This window comes from Hylobates moloch, unplaced genomic scaffold (assembly GCF_009828535.3).
Source record: "Hylobates moloch isolate HMO894 unplaced genomic scaffold, HMol_V3 SCAFFOLD_10, whole genome shotgun sequence".
NCBI lineage: Eukaryota > Metazoa > Chordata > Mammalia > Primates > Hylobatidae > Hylobates > Hylobates moloch.
Window position 1 is genome coordinate 32,636,790 of NW_026652285.1, and position 12,669 is coordinate 32,649,458.

Genomic DNA, 12,669 nt, shown 5'->3' on the forward strand with positions numbered 1-12,669 from the left:
CTTTGCATAGGATCTGGATTAGTTGTGGGAATTTGGGCAGGTAACTTCCCTTCTCAAGCCTCAGTTTCCTAATTCGAAAGAAAAAAAACATGGGTAAGGCCATGGCAGCTCCCACAGAAGATGGCGAGAAATAAGATCATCCGTAGGCCCAGCACATGGCCAGAGCAGGAGAAAGCAGGCCCGGGATGGGTGAGCCTGCGTCTTCCTCATTCCTCAGGGTTGGCACTCTGAGGCCGTGTGGACTTTCCAGCCTCAGTTTACCCTCCTACAAAATGAGGACGTCATCCCTGCCCTTCCCCCATCATAGGGTGGCTGGGAGGGCTCTCCCTGCCTAACTGGGAGATGGACGACTTTTCTTTGACTTTTTTTTCCTCATTTTTATCTGTATTCTTGGGTTTTTCTCGGTGGGGGTGGGGTGTGCTTCTTGCTAGGTGTGGCCGCTACTGATAACTTTGCCTCCCTGGGGCAGAGGCCCTCTCAGAGGAGCCACCTGGGCTAGGACTGGCTGCCTGGTGGGAGGGGACTCTGGGGGCTGCCCAAGGTGTGGTTGTGCGGCCCTTATGCCTCCCAGCCAGGAGTGGGGAGAGAGGGCTCCCCCGCTGCTGATTACCAGAAAGACCTCCTGGCCCCTTCCAGAGAAGCCTGGCCCAGGAGCCTGGCACTGGCAGACACAGTCCCTAGCTGCAGCTTCTGGGCATTGAGCTTTGCTTGGACACAGGAACTTTCGCTTTTGTTTCTTTTTACTTCCCATATTCTGGGAGTGCAGTGACCTAGTTTTTAGCAGCCTTATATGTCCCTCTCTGCCGAGGAGACTTGAGGGTCTCCAGCACTATGGGATCCAGTGCAAACTGACCCCAGCACTCAGACTGCCTTTAAACTGGCTTCCCCTTAGCAAGCCACCTACTCCTCTGTCTCCCCCTCCTCTTCAGAGCCCCAGGATACACGTGGTCCCTTCACCCTGGCTCTTTCTGTGCTGTTTGCCTCCTCCATTCATGCTTCCTGAGCCAGGAACACCTCCTCCAGGGAGTCCTCCTTTCCTGACGCATTTGTGGTCACCACTGCACATGCCACTCAGCCTCATGCATCTCCCGTGGTGTCCCACGAGACCCACCGTGGCCTGTCCGGGACATGGGAGCTAGAAGGGACTTTAGGATGGGCCTGGACAACCCTGCCACTCAGATGGGGACCCCCGTCACCTTGGCGGTGTCATCCATACGGGCCCTTTCCCGCACACTCACACTCGTTCTGATCAGTTTCTCCCGAGAGAAGCTTGTTTGGGAAACTCTTGCACGTCTTGGGTCAGTTGTTCATCTTGTCTCCTCTCACTCCTACCCCAGCAGGACCTTATGGGATCTCAGGATTGGAAGGGACTTGAAGGTCCTCTGACTCAGGCCTGAGTCCCTCCAAGAGGGGCTCACCTGCCTGAATTCCTTTCGTGGTAGAGAGCTCACTACCTTGTGAGGTAGCTCCTTTTGGTCGCCAGAAAGCTTTGACTAGGAAAGATCTTTCTTAGGCTGAGCTGAAATCTGTCATCCTGCCTTTCTACCCACTGGCCCCAGCTTTCCCCTCTGGGGCCCCAGAATTCATCAGAGGCCTCCACCGTGTCTTCCAGAGGCTGATCCTCTCCAGGCTGAACATCCCCCATCCCTGTACCAGTTCCTCATTAGACCCCCTCTTCCAGCCTCAACACACCTCAAATCACCACTGCCTCTTGCACAAAGCAGGGACCAGGCTGGGGAAGCAGCCCATGGCCCAGGAACCCATGGGTTCCTAGAGGCCATGCTACCCAGCTGACCCTTCTTAAACTGGTCAATGAGACCCCCATCTGGGTCCCATGAGTTGCTATGGCCCCTGGCATTTCCCTGTGAGATATTCTTTAAAAGCCTCTCTGACTCCTTATCCCAAATACCACATTAACATGCTAACCCTGAAATCTTTTTGTTTATCATGGTAAAAATGCATAGCATAAAATGTATTATCTTAACCATTTTGAAGTACAGTTCTGTAGTGTTGAGTATATTTACATTGCTAGGCAACAGAGCTCCACAACTCTTTCAGGTTGCAAAACTGAAACTCTATACGTGTTAAACAACGCCTCTGCCTTTTCTCCTCTCCACTGTAGAGCTGAAATCTTTGTTTTTTCCTATTGACAGGGGCTTGGTCCGTCTGTTGGCCAGGAAGTCCTGATACTTCAGGTTGTAGCTCTGCCCTCTGCCTTAATGCCTGTCCCCATGATCAGTTTCCACCTCCATGTCTCCCCACCTCTGCCTGTCAACCAAAACCTCACAAATCCTGGGGTTCAGAGCCCCCATATCCCTGCCCTGCCCACATTACTCTGACTGGACCTCACTGGACAGCCTCACTGAGCCCAAGTTCTAGAGCTTGGTCCGCGTTCTCTTTATCTAAGTGTCTACTTCCTCTTTCTCAGAAGGCCCATGGACAGCTCCACCATGCAGGTGTGACCTGCAGTTACCTTCACTTCTGGGTCTGTAGCTCCTGGGTCTGCAGCCCCCAACTCCCTCGGGCGGCGGGGTTCTTCTTCCCCTGGGTCTTCTTTCCCTCACGTCCCCTCAGAAATTCCATGGGATTTGACTTGAGGGCCCAGGAGACATGGGAGATCTGGCTATGAGAAAAGGGACGAGGACTCCCTGTTGCATCATCTCCTCAGTCTTGGGTGAAAGGCAGCAGAGTAGAAGAAAGGCACCGGTGAAGGTGAGCTGGGGCAGAGGAAGAGAGTGGCACTTCCTTTATGGTTCATACCCTTCCTGCCACTACCCACAGCCAGTCTTTGAGGGACAGGCCTGTGGCCTAATGGGACCAGTTCAGCATAAGGGCCCTCTGTGGCCCTCACTCAGAACCCATCCAACTCACCCCCACTTCCACAGAAAGGAACTCCCAGATTCCTGAGTATGATGCTCAGTGTCTTCATCATAGCCTGGCTGGCTAGCCCTTGTTCAGACATTTCTGGGGCCTCATGTCAGGAGCTGCCTCCTTCCTGATCCCATGTTAGGTTCATCTCCAAGTTCCTTTTGCACCTGTGCTTACCTGCATCTTGGCACCTATCACATGGCTAGTGTCTGTTTACAAGGCTGCTTCCCTTCTGTATGTGAGCTCTTTGAAAGCAACACATGGCTGACTTGTCTCTGGACCCTTAGCACACAATATGGGACATGGCACAGGGGAAGCACTTAGAGAGCAGATAAACAGATAAATGGAGGATAGATGGATGGACCTTGGATGAATGGTAGATGTATGGATGAATGATGCTGGATGGACGGGTAATGTTAGATGGATGACAATGTTGCATGGATAGATGTATGGAAGATATTAGGTGGATGGGTGAGTGGATGGAGGGAGGATGTTGGATGGATGGATGATGTTGGATGAATGGTGGATGGATAGATGAATGGAAGATATTGGATGGATGGATGGATGGGGATCATTTCAGATCCAAATTGGTATGGCTTCTGTTCACTATTGATCTTGCTTGCTTTTGGCTTCACCTACTTATTCTCTCCCTAACCACAGCCTCCTTGACTTTGCCCTTTCTGAGATCATGAATTAATTGGGCATGGGCTTCACCTCTTCCCCCCACTGTAGCCCTGGGCCTGCTGATCATACCACTCACCCTCCCACCAACTCCACTTTCTTTGCTACATTTTTCTCCTATTCTGTGTCTTAGTCCATTTTCTGCTGCTATAAAAGAATACCACACATTGGGTAATTTATTAAAAAACAGTTTATTTGGCTCACAGTTCTGGAGGCTGGGGAGTCCAAGGGCATGGCATTGGCATCTGGTGAGGCCCTCGTGCTACATTATTTCATGGAAGAGCAGAAGGGCAAATAAGCACTCAAGACAGGGAGAAGATCAGGCCAAACTCATTCTTTTACCAGGGGCCCAGTCCTGTGATAATGCCCTCTAATCACCTCTTAAAGATCTCACTCCTCCACACTGTTACATTGACAATTAAATTTTAGCATGAGTTTTGGAGGAGACATTCAAACCAAAGCATTCTGCCCCTGGCTCCCCAAAACCCATGTCCTCCCCACATACAAAATATATTCACTCCATCCCAATAGCCCCAAGTCTTAACTTGTTCCAGCACCAACTCAAAGTCCAAAGTCTTATCTAAATTAGATACAGGTGAGATTCAAGGCACAATTCCCCCAGAGACATATTCCTTCCAGCTGTGAGCCTGTGAAATCGAAGGAAGTTATCTACTCCAAAATACAGTGGCAGGACAGGCATAGGATAGATATTCTCATTCCAAAAGGGAGAAATAGGAAAGAAAGTAACCGGTCCCAAGTAAGTCCACAACCCAGTAGGGAAAACATTCAGTCTTAAGGCTGGAGAATAATCCCCTTAGATTCCCTCTCCTGCCTCCTGGGCATGCTGGGTGGGAGTTGGGCCCCAGGGCCTCAGGCAGCCCCACCCCCATGGCTTAGGGCTGTCCGGCTTCAGCTCTCTCAGGTGGAAGCCTCGTGCTTGCAGCCTTCCCAGGCGGGCGTTGCATGCTGGTAGCTCCACAGTTCTGGGGTCTTGGGGGCGGCTGCACTTCTAAAGCTCCATTAGGCACTGCCCTAGTGGGGACTCAGCGGTGGTTCTGCCCCTGCAGTAGGTTTCTGTGTGGGTCCCCAGGTTGTCTGATTGGACACCCACGTTGAGAGTGGATCTTCCCCACTCAGACTCACACAGCAGTCTCCTCTGGAAACACCCTCACAGACACACCCCAAAATAATGCTTTACCAATTCTCGAGGTATTCCTTAATTCAGTCAAGTCAGCACCTAAAACTTACCCTTACACTCTGCTTCCCCAGGGCTGTCCTTCCCTTGTCTCTTTGTCTGTCCCTCTGTCTCCTTGGCTTCACCCACCCAGCATAGGTGCCCTCCTTCCCCAGCTAGGAGGCCTCTTTCTGCACTCCCAGCTCTGGCCCATTCCAGTCTCCTCTGCTCTTCCTAGGTCCAGCCTGAGATACCCGGTCTCCTTCAGATATTTTACTTCCGAAGTCCTATTGCTGACTGTCCAGGTCCCCAAATCTGCTCTGTGTTTCTGTGCATCCTCCACTCAGCAGCCAGCAGGGTCTTTGAGAAACACACGGAGCTCGCTGCCCTGCTCCCTTTCAGTGGCTTCCCATTGCCTTGGATAAAGACCCAAATGCCTAACATGGCCCATAAGGCCCCACGTGATCCACGGGTTTTAGATGTGCAGAGATGTGGAGCGTGATGCCAGGTAGGGTGAGCAGTGGCGTGGAGCAGGGCCACTTGGCTGGGGTGCCAGGTGTTGGAGGGGAGCAGCAGCCTGTCCACATGGCCTAAGGTTTGAGCTGGGTGTTGCTTTCAGTATGCCATTATACTTTTGATGAGTGTTTTCTTTGCACTGAGCCATTCTCCATTTTGCAATCATTCCAGCTTCCAAACAGTTTCATAATGAGGTCCTCAAGGCCCACAATGAGTACCGGCAGAAGCATGGCGTCCCCCCACTGAAGCTCTGCAAGAAGCTCAACCGGGAGGCTCAACAGTGAGTCCCCTAGCACATCCAGGTGACTCGGGCCCTGCATGTGCTGCTGCTGCAGTCACAAAGGGGCCCTGTGGCCAGGCATGATGGCTCACACCTGTAATTTCAGCACTTTGAGAGGCCAAGGCGGGTGGATCACCTGAGGTCAGGAGTTCAAGACCAGCCTGGCCAACATGGTGAAACCCTGTCTCTACTAAAAATACAAAAATTAGCCAGGTGTGGTGGCATGGGCCTGTAGTCCCAGCTACTCGAGAGGCTGAGGCAGGAGAATCGCTTGAACCCGGGAGGTGGAGGTTGCAGTGAACCAAGATCACGCCACTGCACTCCAGCCTGGGTGACAGAGTGAGACAACATCTCAAAAAAAAAAAAAAAAGGTTAGGGGGCCCTGCATGGTTTCAGCGACCGGGTTTTGGGGTCAGATACAACCACACTTGAATAACCACTCTGTCACTCACCTGGGCAGGTCCCTTTAGTTCCCCTGAGCCTCGACTTGCTCGTCTGTGGAATGGGACTGCTGGGAGGCTCAGAAATCATGCAGGAGTGATGCTCCTCTAGCTCGTCTGCGAGCCCGGGGCCGGGAAGGAAGCTCAGCCACACTAGCTTGGGGCACATACTTTGGGGGTTCCCTGAACTGCACCTGCTCTGAGGAGGCGCTGTGAACTCTGCAGGTATTCTGAGGCCCTGGCCAGCACGAGGATCCTCAAGCACAGCCCGGAGTCCAGCCGCGGCCAGTGTGGGGAGAACCTTGCGTGGGCATCCTACGATCAGACAGGTGGGTCGCATTTTCAGCTCCTCTCCTCTCTGCAGAGCTGGAAAAAGGACAAGTCCTCCTCAAATGCCTCCTGGCCCTAGCACCCTCGTGGTGTAGCCACAGGCCCAGGAAAGGAAAGGAAAACCAGAGCTCTCTGAATCTGCTCCCAGGCTGACTTCAGTTCACCACAAGGTCTCTGATGGCTGGCTCAGTGCCAGGTCTGTGCTGGGTGCCAGGGACACAGAGATGAGTCAGACTGACCAGGCCCCCACTTTTGGAGAAGCTCCCAGGCTGAGGAGTGGGGGTTGGGGAGACAGACCGCTTTTGTACAGAATCTCAGCCTGATTCTGTGGGCACCAGAGCATCCCCAGCTATTGAGAAATGTTATTTTCTTCCCGAGAAATTTTACTTTCTTACTGTACTGGTGATACACTACCAGTAGTGCTGGTGTATTACTTTTATATTAGGAGAAAAGCAATAGAGCTTTTTCCATTTTGGAAAAAAAAAATAATAATGGAAAAGACAATGTCTCCATGCAAGGTCTCAATCTGGAATGATCCCACCACACTGCCCAGACATTCTCGAGCTTCCTGGCCCTCTGGCCCTGACAGCCCTGATGTGGCTTTTTAGGAAGAATATTGGAGAGCTGTCTGGATCTCTGAAGCTTTCTCCAAACACCAGTGGGAGAATGACTCACTCCCTCCCCAGCCTCACATTCCTGGGAGTTCCCCCGAGTCCTCTTGGTTTCCCCAGCGCAGCCTAAGCCAGGGCTCCTGTGCAACATGGTCCTTGGCACCCCCACTGGGAGGCATGTGTGAGCTCCTGGGGAACCCCCTACTCACCCCTCCCTCCAAGGCCTTGCCCTCACCCTGCAGGCTCCTTCCCAAGTCCAGGCTGTGGCCCTTGATGGGCCCCCGGAGAAGGGCATAGGACGGGAAGGTGGGCATTCAGGAGACATGGTCCATCCCAGCCTCGCACAGGCTCCCTCGGGAGCCTTGAGCAGGTCACTCCCTCCTCTGTCCCCAGTTTCCCATCTCTACAGAGAGGGGGTTGGGTAGGTGGTCTCAGAGACAGCAGTTCCCTACTCTGGCCGCACATTGGAATCTTTTGTGGAGCTTTAAAAAAATACCAGGCCGGGCGCAGTAGCTCACGCCTGCAATCCCAGCACTTTGGGAGGCCGAGGCGGGTGGATCACCTGAGGTCGGGAGTTTGAGACCAGCATGACCAACATGGAGAAACCCCATCTGTACTAAAAATAGAAAAATTAGCCGGGCATGGTGGCACATGCCTGTAATCCCAGCTACTCGGGAGGCGGAGGCAGGAGAATCGCTTGAACCTGGGAGGCGGAGGTTGCCGTGAGCCGAGATCGCGCCATTACACTGCAGCTTGGGCAACAAGAGCGAAACTCCGTCTCAGAAAACAAAACAAAACAAAACAAAACAAACGAACAAACAAAAAATGCCTGAGTCTCTCCTCCAGAGACAGACACAGTTGGTCTGAGGAAGGACCCAGGCATTAGTATTTGTGAAATGCTCTCCAGGCGAGGCTGATGTGTGGAACATCAGCAGTAGCACCTGGGAGCAGAAATGCAGAATCCTAGGTCCCTCTCTAGACCTGCTGAATCAGAATCTGCCCATTAACAAGATTCTTGCACACATTTGCCACTGACTGCTCTGAGGTCCCCACTCCTGGCTCTGGCCCGGAGAGCAGCAGCTCCCAGGGAAACGCCTGCCCATATCAACACCTGTGGGGACAGTGGATGCCCCAGGTGAGGTCCCTCCTGCCCACAGTGGAGATCCTTGGCTTACTAGCCTGATTGTCTTCCCAAATATGGATGTTTCAAGAGCTGCAAATGGGGTGAGATGACAATATAGTCTCCTAGAAACTCAGAGCATCATCAGAAGGCCCTTGCAGTACATTGCATTCAAACTTTTCATTGTACAGAGGCCCAGAGAGGGAAGGCTTTGCCCAGGATTACACAGCAAGTCAGTGTGTGTGGGTGGGGGGATAGGTGCAGGTTCCCTGACCCCAGGCCAGTGCTCTTCCCAGCCCCCCAGAAGGCCCACTCTTCAGCCTGGCCATGCTCATGGGCAGGAGTCCCTACGAGTCTGCAAAGCGGCGTCCAGGATGCGTCGGCTGACTGGGGCTTTCTCAGATGTCTAATTGCTGCATCAGTGGCTTGGGGCTGATGGGAGAAAATGCAGGGAATAGGGAGTGGGTGGATTTTGTGGCTGAGTTTTAGAACAATGTCATTTCCACACAGGAAAGGAGGTGGCTGATAGATGGTACAGTGAAATCAAGAACTATAACTTCCAGCAGCCTGGCTTCACCTCGGGGACTGGTGAGTGGCAGGGTCTCACCAGTGGCCTGGCCCTGGGCAGCAATGCAGGTTGGGTGTCTGACTTCGGAGAGGAACCAGCCCTCTAAAAAACTCAATCCTATCCTTCCTGTTTAATCTCTTCCATATTTCTCTGGCTTGACCTTGACCAGAGACCAAAGCTCTCCTTTCCGCATTACATCCCCAGCTTCCCCATGCTACGTGCTCTGCTCCCTCTGAGAGCCCCCAGCTGCTGAATCCTGCCCCACCAGCTCACAGCTCTTCCCATTCCTGGAGTGTGTCATAGGAGACTGGATTTCCAAAGCTGCTTGGAGCTTCATTCCTGAACTGGTCACCCTGCATCTAGTCTTGTTTTCTGCAATCCATCCTGCTCTCCAGCAGCCTCAATGCTTCTAAAATTGTCCCTGCCCCTGGTGCTCTCCTGATTCAACTGCCATGGCTCCCTGGGGCCATCAGGAGAAGGCTCAAGCTGTTGGCACTCCTCCTTCCACACCCCACACCCTTCCCCCACCCTCCCCACCCTCTCGGCCTCCCTGGCTTTCTCCCTTCCCCTTTCTGCTCTAGTTTGCAGTTCAGGAGCTTGGGGTTCAGAGAACCTGGATCTAGTCTCAGCTCTGGCACCCTTTGCTGTGTGGACTTGAGTCAATTCCTGTCCCCTCTTCCCAGGGGAGAGGGAGAAGGTGGCTTCTAAGTGATAGCCTGAGAGCCGGTGATTCAAGTGCAGGGAGGAACCTTCTGTGGGTCCATGTTCCCTTCTCATAGGCTTCCCTTGACAAAAGCTCCGGCCTGTGCCCCAGGGTCCCTCTGGGCAGCCGCCCTGTGCCCTGGGCTCCCCTGCCTTTTGCTGGGCTCACCAGGCTCCTTATCTTTCCTCAAAACCTACTCAGCCTTCTGGGGCCCAGGATGGTGTTAGAAGGGGGCGGGAGTTTCTCTGACCAGAAGGCGCCAGGAAAACTGAAAAAGGGACTCTCTGCCCACCTCGTTCCTCCTGCCCCACCTGTTCCACCCACAAGTAGAGCCTTGCGGTCTTCCACCCTCTAGAGGGGTGCTCCAGAAGCAGGAAGTAACAGGTTCTCAGCGCCAGTCACCCGTTTCCTGTGCTTTGCTGCCCGCCCTTCTGGGTGGGGGTTTCTGCAACCATGTTGCATTGCATTGTTCCTGGGACTCTGGGGCAGAGGCAGAAGCATCTGCTGAGGCATTCTGCCTCTCCACTAACCCCTGCAGGACTCCAGGCCAGGCTGGCAGGGCTTTGAGTATGAATAGGCGATTCTGGGGCAAGGATACCTAAGGGTGTGGGGAGGGAGCAGTAACAAGCTCCTGCTATTGATTAAGGATGTGTAGGCAGGACCTTGTCTTCTTTTAATAGAGATGGTGTCCAGAAGACTTCTTATTTCATAGCTTCTGGGTTTGCTTTTCCCATGAGCAAGAATTCTTGAGCAATCGGACATGTGTCCGAGCAAGTTAATTAACTAGCACATGTGTATGTGTGTGTGCACACCATGTGGTAATTAGAAAGTGCCTCCATGGGCTGGGCGCGGTGGCTCACACCTGTAATCCTAGCACTTTGGGAGGCCAAGGTGGGTGGATCACCTGAGGTCAGGAGTTCAAGATTAGCCTGGCCAACATGGTGAAACCCCGTCTGTACTAAAAATACAAAAATTAGCTAGGCATGGTGGCGCATTCCTGTAATCCCAGCTACTCAGGAGGCTGAGGCAGGAGAATCACTTGAACCCGGGAGGTGGAGGTTGCAGTGAGCCAAGACCATGCCATTGCATTCCAGCCTGGGCGATAAGAGCGAAACTCTGGCTCAAAAAAAAAAAAAAAAAAAAGGTGCCTCCACTGCCACGTAAGTATCAGGATACCATTTGAAAGTAGGGTTTGGCCAGGCGCAGTAGCTCATACCTGTAATCCCAAAACTTTGGGAGGCCAAGGCAGGCAAATCACTTGAGGTCAAGAGCAAGACAGGCCTGGCCAACATGGTGAAACCCTGTCTCTACTGAAAACGCAAAAAAAAAAAAAAAAGAAAGAAAAAAAGAAGAAAAAAAGCCAGGTGTGGTGAGAGGTATCTGTAATCTCAGCTACTCAGGAGGCTGAGGCAGCAGAATCACTTGAACCTGGGAGGCAGAGGTTGCCGTGAGCGGAGATCACCCACTCCAGCCTGGGCGACAAGGACAAGACTGTCTCAAAAAAAAAAAAGAAAGTAGGGCTTTATTCTACCCATCTTGAAGAGGAGGAAACTGAGGCCTAGAAAAGAGAAGCAGCCTTTCTCATGCCTTCTGTCCCTGATCTGATGCTTTTTCCACCACTCCCACTCCAAAACAGGAATCTCACAAGAGTCAGAGCCCAACTTTCCATGATCACTGACTACCCCTTTCATTCATTGCCCTATACCTCCCACCCCTAAAGAGGAAAATCCCAGAGCAGCCAGCCCTTGTGCTGTTCCAGATACCAACAGGCAGTGCCTGGGGGCAGCCGGAGCCTGATCCTAAGACAGGAGTGAGATTTTGGGTGGTGTCATAATGAGGGCTTGCAAGACCCTTAAAGATCTTCCTGCCCTTCCTGCCTCAGCCTCCCCCAGACCCTGTCTGCAACTCCTCCTTGCTGCATCTCTGTTCATGGATTCCCTGACCTGAGTCCTCGTTGTAGGTCAAAGAGCCTTTGAAATACCCTTTGGCCAGGTGCAGTGGCTCGCACCTGTAATCCCTGTACTTTGTGAAGCCGAGGCAGGCGGATCACTTGAGGTCAGGAGTTCAAGATCAGCCTGGCCAACATGGTGAAACCCCGTCTCTACTAAAAATACAAAAATTAGCTGGGTGTGGTGATGCGTGCCTGTAATCTCAGCTCCTCGGGATGCTAAGACACGAGAACTGCATGAACCCTGGAGGTGGAGGTTGTGGTGAGCCAAGATCCCGCCACTGCACTCCAGCCTGGGTGACAGAGTGAGATTGTCTCAAAAAAACAAAACAAAACAAAAAAAATAGAAAGAAATACCCTATAATCCATCCCCACCCCCAGCCCCACCCAGGCCAGGCCAGCATCTTGTGATGAAGGATGCTGGTCAGTCACTGCTGTGTGCTGAGTGAAGAGAAATAATGTCTTATCATTACTTTGATATTTTCTGTTTAAATGAGTATGTTTATTTTATTTATTCTGAATGAGTTTTGTGTATATATATATATATCTTTTTTTTTTTTTTCTTTGAGACCGAGTCTCACTCCGTTGCCCCGGCTGGAGTGCAGTGGCACAATCTTGGCTCACTGCAACCTCCACCTTCCAGGTTCACGTGATTCTCCCACCTTAGCCTCCTGATGAATAATATTTTTATATGATATGAACACTGAGAGCTATCGAAGGTGAAAAGTTTTCTTTCCAGCCCTGACCCCTAGCACTTTCCCGCCCAAGAGACAACCAGAGATACCAGTTTCCCGTGAACCATTCCGGAGTTATCCTGTGCTTACGCCAGCATGTGTGTATAAATGTTCTCTTTTCCCTTTTCTGCACGCTGGTGTCAGAGTGTATGACCTGTTTTATGCTTGTCAGAGATTGTGCCACAGCATACAAATAGTGTTCACTCATTCTTTCTTACCTCTGCACATTATTCCCTTGCGAGGATATACTGTGACATATTTAGTGTGTTTTTCAAAGATATATTCTAGGGAGTTTGATTCACAGCAGGAAAGAGGATGTCATCCCTTTAGGAAAAAGAAAAAGGAACCTTCGTTAGTGAACTAGAGTTAGAAACCAGTGTGTATTTGATGGTTGCTAAGGAAGTTGGGTCATTTAATTCATCTCTGAATACCCATAGCTTAATTCCCTCTGTGCAGACAGAAACCTCCCCCGTGAGAAGAAAGATTGCTCAGCCTCATCAGCTTGGAAAAGGCTGCCACAGGCACTCGTGCAGCTGATGTGCACTTTGTGTCTACTATTTTCTTGGCAACCAGTGGATAAATGGCAGCTTCTTCCTTTTCTGGGAGACAGAGAGTGGGAGGGTCGATGGCCCAAGCGTGTGGTCTCCTGTGAGTGCAGGCGAGTGTGAGAAAGGACTTGAGCCTTTGGAAATGGCC

The 12,669-nt window shown here is 51.9% G+C and overlaps 1 protein-coding gene across 3 annotated transcripts in view; it reads left to right on the top strand.

Annotated features, from left to right (window-relative positions):
- The window catches only part of GLIPR2 (GLI pathogenesis related 2), a 28,176-nt gene that overhangs the window by 5,880 nt on the left and 9,627 nt on the right, over nucleotides 1–12,669 (top strand). For 2 of the 3 annotated variants that reach the window (XM_032164136.2, XM_032164137.2), the window contains exons 2-4: nucleotides 5,411–5,519; nucleotides 6,185–6,288; nucleotides 8,531–8,608. The exons of the other annotated variant lie outside the window; for it this stretch is intronic. In XM_032164136.2, coding sequence (XP_032020027.1) covers nucleotides 5,411–5,519; nucleotides 6,185–6,288; nucleotides 8,531–8,608 — 291 coding nt within the window. The remainder of the gene's footprint in view (nucleotides 1–5,410; nucleotides 5,520–6,184; nucleotides 6,289–8,530; nucleotides 8,609–12,669) is intronic. 3 annotated transcript variants of the gene reach the window in all.